The 14,074-nt window shown below is 31.6% G+C and overlaps 1 protein-coding gene across 9 annotated transcripts in view; it reads left to right on the top strand.

Moving 5' to 3' along the window:
* STXBP5L (syntaxin binding protein 5 like) overlaps nucleotides 1-14,074 on the top strand; it is a 421,768-nt gene that overhangs the window by 318,103 nt on the left and 89,591 nt on the right. For all 9 annotated transcript variants that reach the window (XM_032298936.1, XM_032298937.1, XM_032298935.1 and 6 more), the window contains one exon: nucleotides 10,888-10,953. In XM_032298936.1, the coding sequence (XP_032154827.1) occupies nucleotides 10,888-10,953 (66 nt within the window). The remainder of the gene's footprint in view (nucleotides 1-10,887; nucleotides 10,954-14,074) is intronic.

The raw sequence follows: 14,074 nt of genomic DNA, 5'->3' as shown, positions 1-14,074 counted from the left end.
GAGGAAAAATAATTGTCAATCCAGAATTCTATATCTAGCAAAAATATTATTCAAAAATGAAAGCAAATAAATTAACAGATCTGTACTATAAGAAATAGTAAAGAAAATTTTTAAAGCAGAAGAAAAAAAACAGATGGAAAATTAGGAATAAAGGTGAGAATGAAGAGCACTGGAAGTAATAAATATGTGGGTAAATATAAAAAGATATTTTATCTTTCCTTAAATTCTTCATTACTCTTTAAGAAGTAACAATGTATTATGGGATTTATAACATGTAGAAGTAAAATGTATGACAACAGTAACACAAAGTATAGAAAAGAAGTATACAAAATTATACTGTTGTTTTTATCAACATAGGAGAAGTGATGTAAGAATAGTTAAAGATAGACTGTAATGAATCTAATAAATAGATGCCCATTATAGTCCCTAGAACTCCCATTAAAGAAAATAAAATGGAGAGGTAACGCCAAGAAGCCAAAGAGATCATAAAATGGAATACTAAATATATTTTATTTTCTCAAAAGACAGAAATGAGGAACAGTAGAAAAAAGAACTGAGAAGACAAATTAAACAAATAGAAAGATGACAGATATAAACTTAACCCCACCAAAGATTATATTAAATGTAAATAGAATAAACATTCCAAAAAAGAAAAAGAGCTTCTGAGACAGGACTAAAAAGAAACAAATACCAAGAACAGTGTATAGGCTGTTTATAAAAGATGCACGTTAATTAGTAAAAAATTAATAGGTTGAAAGTAAAAGAAGGGGAAAAGAATTCCATGAAAACACCACAAGAAAGTCTCTATGGCTATATTAATATTAGATGAAGTAGACTTCAAGGCAAGGAGATAAATTGTTCAAATTAATAAAATAAATTACCAGAATGATATAAAAATCCTATATACTTGTACAAACCTAATAAATATTCAAAGTATATGAAGCAAAATCTGGCAAAGCTAAGAAATAGACAATTCTGCTATCATTGCTGGAAATTCATCATTTCTCTTTAGTAACTGACAGAACAAATACACAAAAATTGGTAAGGTTATAAAACACTTAAGCAACTCTCTTAACCAAATTAATCTCATTATATACAGACCTACACAATGCAATTGAAAATACAAATTCTTTTCGTGTAAACATGTAACATTCACAAGGATAGACTGGGCCATAAAACAAGTTATAATAAATTACAAGTAATTGAAATTAAGTAGAATATGTTCTCTGGCCACAAAAGGAATTAAATTAGGAATCAATAATATGTATAAAATGTCCTAATGGTTGAAAATTAAACATCTCTAAATAGCCGATGGCTTTAAAAAGAAATCACAAAGGAAATTTTTAAATATTTTTGAACTGAGTGAAAATATAAACACAACTTATCAAAATTTATGAGCTGCTGCTGAAGCAGTGCTTAGAGGAAAATTCAGAACATTGGATGCTATGTTAGTTTTTTTTTAGTCTCAATTTCATGACCTAAAACTCTTGATTAAGACACTAAAAAGTAAGAGTGATGAAACCCACCCAAAGTAAAGAGAAGAAAGGAAATAATAATCATCAAAAGTGAATGAAATAGAGGGCAAACCAGAGTAGATCAACAAAACCCCAAAACATTTCTTCAAAAATATTATATAAAACCCTAACAATACTGATCCAGAAAGAAGAAACATAAGTAATTAATACTAGGAGTGAAAAAAAAAAGCATTACTGTGGATTCTACAGACATTAAAGATAATAAAGTAATATCATTAACTCTATTCCCAGAAATTGACAATTTAGATTAAATTCAGAGATTTCTTGAAAGACAAAACTTACCAAAACTGACACTAAAGACATTGAAAAATATATGTAACTCCGATCATTAAAAATTTTGAATTCAAAATTAAATACCCACAACAAAGAAAACTACAAGCCGTAGATGACTGCACCTGTTAACTCTATCAAACACTTAAGCAAGAAGTAACACCAATATTATGCAAGTTCTTCCAGGGAATATAAGAAGGAAATCTTTCCAGCTGTTTGTTTGAAACCAGCACAATGTTGATAACTAACACTTGACAAAGACAATAAAATAAAAGTACAGGCCTGCCTCGTTTATGGAACTACAGGCAAAAATCAGAAATAAAATATTAGCAAATGGAAAGCAGACATATAAAAGAAAGATAAAGCATCATAACCAAGGTGGATTTATCCCAAGAATGAAAGTTTAAAATTTGAAGATCAATGAATGTAAAATACTGATTAACATAAGAAAGGAGAAAATAATACAATCATCTCAATACATGTGAAAACATTTGGCAAAATTAGATATTTTAAAATAAAAATCCTTAACAAGAATAGAAGAATATTTCCTTAATAGAATAAATCGTACAGTGAAAAATCTGTAGCATCATACTTGATTGTGAAATACTGAATTTTTGTTTTTCTAGAATCAGTAACTGGGGAGGATGTTGACTGTCATCATTTTCATCCAACATTGTAGTTAATAACCTAGTAAGGACAAAAAGCAAGATTAAAAAAATAATGTGTCTAAAGATTAGAAAGAAAATGTTAAAACTCTCTTTACTTGTTGATGGTGTATGTAGAAAACCCAAAGGAAACTACAAAAATAATAAGTGAATTTAGCAAGATTGAAGAATGCATGTCAGTAGACAATTAATTATATTTCTATATACATAACAGCAAACAATTTGGAAATGAACTTTTGAAAAATACCATGAATAGGATAGACTTCCAGCTGGCAGCCTGAGGAGCATCATGGAAAAACATAATTAGTGAAAGCTATTTTTAAAACAACCATGGAAAGTCTCTGGAAATTGTCCTAAGGGCATATAGCAAATGAAGAAATATTTATTCAAGAAAATCTACTGAAACTTGGTAGAAACAATGAGAGTCTGTGGCACTTGAACCACAACTCACTTAATTCCTCTCCCCTTCCAGGTTACCAGCATTTCTCATCCCCTCCAGCTACAAGTTGAAGAGACCAAATTCCTGGGAAGTGTTACCAAGAGGTCAGAGGCTCCCTTCTGTCCATCCCCAACTCACAGGACAGAAGCTCTACCCCAGGCATAGACCTCAGTACCATAAATACTGATTGCCCTTACCCCATCTTGCTCATAGGGCAGAAGTTACATGCTAGAAATGATAAGCCGAGAAGACCACAGGATACCACCTTTGCCCAGGGCCCAGACTAGTGAGTCAAGGTTTTGACCAGGAAAGAAAGTCAGTCTACAGGAATAGAGAGCTTCAAAGCGCTCCCCAAAGTGACTAGCCTTATATGAAACAGTGTGGGAAAGTTCAAGCCTAAGCGTGCTCTCAAAACCAATGGGAAATTTGATGATAATAAAATGAGAGGAAGTAATTGATAGCACCTCTTAATTAGGGGCAACAAACTAGGCCATACGTAAGCTAGTTCACCAGTGAGAACCAAGGAAAGAGACTCCTAAGAAGAGTCTTCCTGGGATTTAAACCTCAAAAACTAGCCTCAAAAATTACCCCTTATCAAATTAAATTAGATCAGAATACTGTACAATATAAGTCCCAGGGGACTGTGAAAAATAATAGAACACCTGGTGGATGCTAAGGTTTAAAAACAATAAAATAATAGAGCAATTTCCCAGCTGTGATTTGGCAGTGTAATAGCTATATATGATATCAACAGAGACAGGCAGCTTAACAGAGAGATGAGGGAGTTTGTCAAAGAGAACCCTGCTGAAATTACTGCCATCCCACATTGTATGCATACGGAATACTGTGCCTTCTGAGAAGCAACACCAAAGTCTTCACAATGTAGAGGAAATAAACCTCACAAAAATAGCCTAGCCAAATCACTAAATAAATAAATAAGCAAACAGCAAAAACTGGAGAAGGGAGAGAGAAATCAGTCATTAGTACCCAGAAGTGCTACAATATATTACCTAAAATATCCAGTTCTCAACAAAATATCATGAGACTTGCAAAGAAACAAAGTGTGGCTCAGTCACAGGGAAAAAAAGGCAACAAAAATTTCCTGTGAGAAAGTGCAGATGTTGGATTGAACAGACCAAGAGCTCAAAACAACCATTATAAACATGCTTAAAAAACGGATAGATACTATACTTAAAGAAGTAAAGGAAGCTATGATGACAGTGTCTCATGAAATAGAGAACATAAATAAAGAAATAGAAATTACAAAAGAACCAAATGGAAATTCTGAAGTTGAAAGATACAATAAGTGAACAGAAAAATTCAGTAGTAGGACTGAACAGATTTGAACTAGCAAAAATAACAACCAATAAAATTGAAAATAGATTGATAGAGACAGTGCATTCTGAAGAATGAAGAGAAAAAAATGAAGAAAAATAAAGCCTCAGAGAAACATGGGACACAATTAAGTACACCAACATATACATAATAGAATTAGCAGGAGAGGAGAGACAGAGAAAGGAGAAAAATATTTGAAGAGATAATGACTAAAAACCTCCCAAATTTTATGAAAATCATTAATCTACACATTCAAGAGGTTCAGTAAACTCTGAGAAGATAAATGGAAAATATCTACAACCAGATGCATCATAGTAAACATGCTGAAACATGCTAAAAGGCAAATACAAAAGGAAAATCTTGAAAGCAATAGGAGAAAAATTGCTTGTCACATACACGGATCTCTTACAAGATTAACAGCTCATCAGAAACAATGGAGGCCAGAAGGTAATGGGACGGCATATTCAAATTGTCAAAGGAAAATACTGTCATTCAAGAAACTTATATCCAGAGAGGAACACCACACACTGGGCTTGTTGTGGGGACAGTGGGAGGGAGAGCATTAGGATAAATTACAGGTACTAATATATGTGAGGCTTAATGCCTAGATGATGGGTTGATAAGTGCAGCAAAACACCATGGCACATATTTACATATGTAGGAAACCTGCATGTCCTGCACATGTGCCCCAAAACTTAAAATTTAAAGAAAAACTCATACCCAGCAAAAGTATTTTTCTAAAATGTAGGTGAAATAGTCATTGTCAGATAAACAAAAACTGAGAGAATATATTAGTAGCAGAGCCATCTTACAAGAAATACTAAAGGAAGTTTTTCAGGCTGAAAGAAAATGAACCTAGATTTTAATTTAAATCTACACAAAGGAACAAAGAGCATTGTTAAGGTAACTGTAATTATGAAAGAGTATAAATACATTATTTCTTCTCTTAGCTGATTTTTAACACAGTTTATAAAACAACACACACACACATATATATATATATATAATTGTTATTTGGGGATCTATAACATATAGAAATAAAATACATCTGTCAATAACAGCACAAAGGAACTGAGTGGGAGCAAAGTTGTGTTTAAGTAAACAGATTATTCCAGATGATAGCCTGGATTCACCAGAACAAATAAATATACAAAAAATGGTAAATGGTAAATAAGGAGGTTATAAATATATGCTTGCTCTTATTTCTTAGCTTTTATAAAAGACATAAAAGTATATAAAGTAGTAATTATAATGTTTTATTGGGTTTGTAAAATATATAGATTTAATTTGTATACCAATAACAGCACATAAGAGGGAATACAGCTATTAAAAATTAACATTTCTGTATCTCACTGGAATTAAGTCAGTATACATCTGAAGTAGACTTTGATAAGATGTATACAATAAGTTCTAAATGTATATGGTAACTTTTTCCACTAGGAAATCTCCAAAATATATGGTGAAAGATTAATTAAAGGAATGAAATGCTACACAAGAAAATATTTACTTAATGCCAAAAAAAGCAGTAAAAGAGGACTAGTGGATCAGAATAAGAGAAGAGACAGAGAAAACCAAAAGGAAAATGACAAGTGTAACCCAACTATTAAGGGATTAAACAATCTAATCAAAAGACAGATTATGAAACTTCTTTTTAAAAGTCAAGATCTGACTATATGCTGTCTGTGAGAGAGATATTAGATTTAAAGATGTAAATATGTTGAAAATGAATTGAAAAAGAACATATGAACCACAGCCATAAGAAAACTGAAGTTACTATACTAATACTATTAAAAAAATAGATTTTAAAGCAAACAAAATGTCACTAGAAATAAAGAGGGAGTTTTATAATGATAAAAGTGTCAATCAAGATGATATAGTAATTATGAACATACATGCCCCAAAAAACAGAGTTACAAAAATATCTGAATCAATATCTAACATGATCAAAAAGAGAAACATAACAATAATTGTTGGAAATTTCAAAACTCCACTTTTAAAAATGGACACAAGAACTAGACAGAAGATCAAAAAAGAATTAGATGACTGGGAAAATGCTATGTAGAAGACCTTAATACCAAAATCTCCAAAATATTGCAGAAAGAAACATTTTAAAAATTATTTAAATGGAGGGGACTACCATGTTTACAGATTGGAAGACTCAATTTTTAAAAGATCTTTATTCTATCAAATTAAGCTATATGTTTATCACAGTCCTAGAATAAAACCTAACATATTATTTGTAGAAGTTGAGAAATTGATCCTAAAATGTATATGGAAATGCAAAGGATCTAGAATAACTAAAACATTCTTGGTAAAGGAGAACAAAATTGGAGGACTTTACCACCTGATGTCAAGATGTACCTTAAAGCTGCATTGATTATGGTAGTGTGGTAACTGAAAAAAGAAAAACCAATCATTACAGAATAAAAAGTCCAGTAATAGATCCACACATACATAGCCAATTTGTTTTTGACAAAGGCACCAATAAAAATCAATAACGAAAGTCTTTTTAACAAATAATAGTGGAACAACTGGGCAAACAAATCGGAGGAAAAATGAACTTTAATCCCTACTTCATGTCACAACCAATCATTTTTAAAGTTCTTGAAGAAAACCAAAGAATAGTATCTTCATAGGTTTGGCACTAACTACTTAGACCAGAATCATGAAGAAATCACAATTAAAAAATAATGAATTGGCTGGGTGCGGTGGCTCACGCCTACAATCCCAGGACTTTGGGAGGCCGAGGCGGGCAGATCACGAAGTCAGGAGATCAAGACCATCCTGGCCAACATGGTAAAATCCTGTCTCTACTAACAATGCAAAAACTTAGCTGGGTGTGGTGACACATGCCTATAATCCCAGTTACTTGGGAGGCTGAGGCAAGAGAATCACTTCAACCAGGGAGTCGGAGGTTGCAGTGAGCCAAGGTCACACCATTGCACTCCAGCCTGGGCAACAGAGCAAGACTCCATCTCAAAAGAAATAATAATAATAATAAATTGTTCTTCAAGTGAATTAAATTTCTGCTTATCAAAAGACACCATTAAGAGGCCAGGTGTGGTGGCTTATGCCTGTAATCCTAGTGCCTTGGGAGGCCAAGGCCAAGAAGCCATGTCTCTACTAAAAATACAAAAATTAGCCAGGCATGATGGCATTACACCATGTAATTACACCTGTAATTCCAGCCTCTTGGGAGGCTGAAGCAGGAGAATCACTTGAACCCTGGACAACAACACTGTCTCAAAAAAAAGACACCATTAAGAAAATTAAAAGATAAATTACATACTGAAAGAAAATATTCACAATGCCTATTTTTGACAAATAATTCTTAAGTATATGAAGAATTCTTACTACTACATAACACAAATAGAAGCAGTCCAACATAAAAAATAAACCAAAGATTGGAATAGGATCAGGAAGATATATGATTAGCCAATAAGCACATGAAAATGTTCCAACTATCAATAGTCATCAGGGAAATTTAAATTAAAATCATAATAAAATATTACTATGATCAGAAGGACTAAAATTTTAATTTAATACCTAGTGTTGGTGGAGATATTGAGCAATTGAAACTCCTGTAAGTTGCTAGGGAGAATGCAAAATGAACAGCCCCTATCATACCATAGTGGAAATTATGGAACTCTTTGAAGGTAAAACATAAATCAAAGATTTTCACATATAGTCATTTATTGCAGCATTATTTGGTATGATAAAGACTGGAAAATCCAAATGTTTCACAATGGAGGACTGTTAGATAAAATGTGTGGTATATTTTTATAAAGATTTGGTAAAGTTTTTTAAAATGGAGAAATTGTTTAAGAAATAAATGTTATTAGAAAAATCAGAATGTGAAACTATCTTTATTGGATTAAAAATCATCCTGGAAGGGGCCAGGTGTGGTGGCTCACGCCTGTAATCCCAGCACTTTGAGGGCCAAGGCAGGTGGATCACCTGAGGTCAGGGGTTCGAGACCAGCCTGGCCAATATGGTGAACTCTTGTCTCTACTAAAAATATAAAAATTAGCCAGGCTTGGTGGCACACGCCTGTAATCCCAGCTACTCGGGAGGCTGAGGCAGGAGAATTGGTTGAGGCCCAGGAGGAGGAGGTTGCAGCGAGCCAAGATGGCACCACTGCATTTCAGCCTGGGCGACAGAGTGACACTCTGTCTCAAGGAAAAAAAAAAAAGAAGGAAGGAAAAAGCCAAAATTATTATGAAATTATGTATTTTTTAATCCCCCAATCACTTTTCTGTATCTTCCAAGTTTTCTAGAGGGACAAAGCATTACTTCTATAGTCCAAAAAATGTTTATTTTTAAATAATGATTGTTTTGAATAACTATATAGTATTTAATGATGATGACTATAAAACTACTTTAGGTTTTTGACGTTGTAAATTGGCACATGGGAGTAGTTTTACTATTATTGTTAGATCCATATTCAGTTTAGTTCCTACTTTCATCAGGAAAGTAGGTGAATTCAGAAGTAACTAGGAAAAACAACAGAATCAATAGACAGTACAGAAATAGAAAAGATGGCATTTTCCAGATAAATGAACTTAACTCTTTAACCACCAAATTTTGTATTTTAAAATTTTGATGAAACTCTTTCTAACATGTACATCATAACTTCTTACTTACTATCTATATTATAGTGACAAAATTTCATCCTACCTCCTAGTCGTTTAACTTTGGAGAATTTCTTATTTCTTATCACCTGTGTTCCTCTTATCTGTATGATGGGGTTAATATTATAACCCCTTCTCGTTGTATTGGTAGGTGTGAAAAAAATGTATGTAAAGTATTTAGCAGAGAATTAGGTACAAAATAATAGACATTTGTTGCTGTTAGTATTATTACTACAAAGAATGTGTGGCACAGTAGGCATTCAATAAATTTGATTCACTGACTTGACTTATAGTGATGTCTTTAAAAGCCTTTCAGAGATCTGTAAAACTCCCACCTCTGTTAAATGGTCCCATATAACTCACTCACTAGTCATTATAGTTCCTTTCTCTGCCCATTCTTTGGCTGTTGTTCCACATTACTTTTCTTAATGTTTCAAGTTCTCCTCCTGTTTATAACCTGCTGTTTCTAATTTGCTATCAGATAACACAGCCTGTTTAAGTCAGTACACTTTCAAAGAGTTCCTGGAATACTCTTACAGCAACTCTGTGGATTAACATTTATTGCTTATTTAGCAAAACTTTTTCCTATCTAATTTTTATATCTAAGGCTAAGACTGTGTTCAAGATAGTTTAGTTTGATGAATGCCTATTTCCAGATTAATGGTAATATTTATATCAGTAAAGATTACGTGTACTATGTTATAAAATAGAAATTTTAAATTGGATGAGCATTAAATTGAAAGTCTTGAAAATGTTCAGTGAAGTAAGAAATAGAGCAAACATTTAAGCTTTTCAGCTGGTATTCAGAACTCTATAAGCAATTGAAATCTGAGTGCAGAATAATATAGTATGTAAAAATGCGAGTTCTGTGTCCTAGTCAAGCTCTGTTATTGACTTACTTCTGTGACTTTGAATAAATAGCTTAAACTCTTTGAACTTACAGTTTCTCACTTATAAAACAGAAGAGTTGGGCTAGGTTGTAACAGGCACCTTTCAGTTGCAAAATTCTGTGATTTTTATGGACCTACAGCAAGCTTATTGCTTCAAATTGTATAGAGAAGAGGGTGATGGGAAGGAATAGGAACAAAGATTATTTTGGTCATTGAAAATAGCTCTCAAGTTCTTCTGAGCATGGAGACAGATTAAAATAGAAACTATGAATATTTATTTCACAAAGGAAAAAGTGTGAGACTTTCCAACAAAGGAAGAAAAACCATAATGAAGAACATTTTACAAATGCCATAAAAATACAGACTGGCAAGTAGAGAGAATTATAAAATGTTTATTAATCTGTTGTGTCTATTTTATTTGTCAGAAAAGTGGCAGAATAAAAATTAAGAAATATTAGAAATAAGAGAAAAATATAGTGCTTATCATAAGGAATTTGACATTATTAAACAAAATACAGTACATAATATACAATACAAATTTTATAAATAAATATACAATTTAGAATTTGTAGCAGTTTTTAAAGATCTTTTAAGAGCCAATAACCATATATCCTAAAAGGATATTTGATTAGGTATTTTTTAAATTCCTTATTCTTATTATTTATGATCTATTTTCAAATGAAATTGGGTCATTTATTAAAGTAGCTATTTCTTATAAAAATAATAAAAAGGGATTTTATATCTTTGTACCATCCATGTTTAAATACTCTTGTATGTCGATCAGTTACTGTGTCTTATTTTTTCCTGTATCACTTATTTAAACAAATTTCAGAATAGACCAGGCATGGTGGCACACACCTGTAATCTCAACATTTTGGGAAGCTGAGGTGGGAGGATTGCTTGAGCCCAGGAGTTCAAGACCAGCCTGGGCAACATAGTGAGACCCTGTCTCTATAAAAAAGAAAAAAAATTAATAAAAATATTTTTTAAAAATTAGAATAATTGACATAGCTTGGACATGGTAAAGTAGTTTTCACATTTTAAAAAGCCTTTTAAACTTAGAGGAATTAACCTACAAAATGCTAGCAAAATTTATCTCATTTCATTTCATTGTATTTTCAGGTTTAACTGAACTGAATGACAGTCCAGTTCCCCTAGAACTTGAGCGCTGCAAGTCTCCTACCTCAGGTAAACGTGAGTGGCATTTTTCAGGCTTCTGGTAATTCACTGCAGTAATCTATTGCTTTTTTTCATGATCCTTATAATGTGAAATTTATAATTTTAGTAATTAGGTATAATTCCATTTATTAAATTTACTGTAAGCAAATTGATTTTAAATATCAAATACAAACAAATGTCTTTTAAAATATGTTTATCTCAAAATTAAGATCAGAAGTATAAATGCAACACTTTAAACGACATTTTAAAGGAGAGTTATTTTTCAGATACATTAATAACACTAAGTATCAAATAAAAATTGATAATATACAGAAACTTGTCATCTTCTGGCTATATGTGAATTAATGGGAAATATACAGTATATATGCAGGAGCAAATAATACCATTCCTCTGGACCACAGTTTGGAAACATGTATATTTATTGACAAAGAAAAATGATAATAGAATATGATGTGAAGCAGAACTTCAAGACAAAGTATGCACCCATTAAAATATATTTAAAATGTGAGAATAAAGATTCCTAGGGATAAATCGTTAAGGTACTATATGTTAAAAAAAATTAACGGTAATTTTTGGGTGGTAAGATTATGAGTGGTTTACCTGTTTTTTAAAATTTTTATATATTTGATAATCCTGATTTTTCTATAATGTGTATATAGTTCTGTGTAAGTATATAAGCATCAAAATCATTAGATCTGTTTTTACAGAGTAACAAGAAATTGTAGTTCCTTTTTATTTACATTATTTTAATTTGAACTTTGTACAAATTTATAAAAGTTTAATAATACCATTATAAAGCAGTGAATCTTGACTTGTAGAAATTAATTTAGAATTGCAGCATTTCTTCAATGTATTCCATCCCTGAAAAGTTGTTAGTTCTTTATTCTTATTCTTCAGGAATCTAGACTATATATAATCTAGTTAAATCCTATGTAAATTTTTCTTTTGGTCATAAATTTTTAATGCTTATTCTATTGGTTTTATTGTAAAGAATGTCTTATTTGTTTACCCTTCCTTTTGCATACTCATTGACACCAGCCTAATTTAGGTATTTATTGCTCCATACCTATGGTATCATACAAATACTCTAGTAGGTGTCTGTACTTCCTCTCTCTCCCTCTTATGATTAATTTCACGTCATGTTGTAAAATTAATATTTTTAAAATATTACTTTGATCACATTTTCCCATAGTTATAAATCTTCGATATCCTAAATCAAATTTACATAATCTAACTTTAAATTCTGTTATAGCTGGCCAGGCACAGTGGCTCATGCCTGTAATCCCAGCACTTTGGGAGACCATGGAGGGAGGATCACTTGAGACCAGGAGTTTAGAGACCAGCCTGGGCAACATAGCAAGACCTGTCTCATTAAACATAATAATAATAATTTTTTTAAAATTTTAAAGATCATTGTAGCTGTTCTACCTTTTTGGTATTGTCATATAACTTTAGAAAGAATTTGTCAGTTCACACACAAATGCTTAGATTTTGATTACAACTTCATTGGCTCTATAGCTCAACTGGACAGAATTAACATATTCAAAAATATTAAATTTTTCATTTAGTATCTCTATTTGTATGTCTACTTTCTCCCGGCAATATTTTTGGGGTTTTTTATAGAGGTCTCACACATCTTTCATTGAATTTATTCCTTTGTGTTGTTTTTTTTTTTTTGTATTATTGTATTTTTATTTTTTTTTAATTGTGGTTAGAATATGAAAATACACTAATATTTGTGTATTGAGCTTGCACCTAGAAAACTTGCTAAATCTATTTCTTAATTCTTGTAGTTTGTAAAATTCTTTGGATTATCTGTGTATCCAAGTATGCTCCTTGTGAAAATGAAAGCTCCATTTTCTCCTTCTAAAGGAAGAAAGTGGCTAGGGCCTTCAATACAATGTTGAATAGATGTGGTGTAAGTAGACTTTTTTTTCCTTGTGCCCAGTCTCATTGATAAGGCTTGCAATAATTCATAATTAATTATTATAATTGCTGCAAGTTTTTGGTAAATTTGCTGTTTTTAGTCCTCTACCTATGATGTTTCTTCTTTTGTTAATGTTACAGCAGACTTAGAAACACCACCACAACCACTGCACTTAATTTTTAATTTCCAAGCAGACTCAGAAAACTGTGCATGCAATTAAGTGGACTGTTTCAAAGCAGGAAAATTTTGACTATTTTTGTATTATGTTACTTGGGGAAATGATGGATTGTGATAAGATTCATTTGTTACTTCAATACTTTGCTTGATACTGGCCTACTGAGCAGATCCCACTCTTCTTTATAAGTATTCATAGTTGAGGAATGAGAGATTTTTTTTTCCTTATAACAGTTTTGTAATCATTAAATGTTATATTTGTTAAACCATGTGCAATGCATCCATCTGGGAAAAGTGCTAATGGAGTTTATTATATAAGAATATTGGAAATCATCACAATATTTGCTGATTTTATTCATTTTCCATCAAAGAGAATGATAATTAATTGTGTTATTTATTTATTATATAATTAGAGGGTCATTTAAAGGACAATGTGCCTGTTATTATTTCCAAAATATAAATACAATACATATACAATAGCCACACATATACCTAAAACTACATTCTACAGTCTCTTCCTGCTGTTGTAGGAATTGCTGCATCCAATCTTGATTATCAGAAAAGGTATGGTTTGGGTGAATGCAGAATTTTTAGCCCAATTACATAAAACTAAAACATAACTATGAAATAAGCAAACTTAAGGCTTTAACAGCAGAGTTTACAAAACTAGTGAAACGTATTGTCTCTAGAGGTAGAAAAGAATGAGAATATAATGAAAGTGTTTTGATAACCTTTTAGAATCAATAGGAGTTATTAAGGGAAACTAGAAAGGTTGTAATACAGTCTAACTTTTGAGAAATTAAGAAAAGCAGCCATGTCCTCCTAATAACAATATCTTTGATTTATACCCTCAAAAATAGTTCATGAATTCTAACAATGACCATCCTTATGTTTGTATCTGAATATATGTCCCTTTAAAAAAACAAAATTATACATAGCATTTAAGAGCCAATACTATTCTTGCCTTTTCTCTCTTCCTTTTTTTTTTTTTTTTTTTTTTTTTTGAGACGGAGTCTGGCTTGGTCGCCC

This window comes from Sapajus apella, unplaced genomic scaffold (assembly GCF_009761245.1).
Source record: "Sapajus apella isolate SASKATOON/1434 unplaced genomic scaffold, GSC_monkey_1.0 scaffold40, whole genome shotgun sequence".
NCBI classification, from domain to species: domain Eukaryota; kingdom Metazoa; phylum Chordata; class Mammalia; order Primates; family Cebidae; genus Sapajus; species Sapajus apella.
This window is presented reverse-complemented; position numbering and strand designations above follow the sequence as displayed.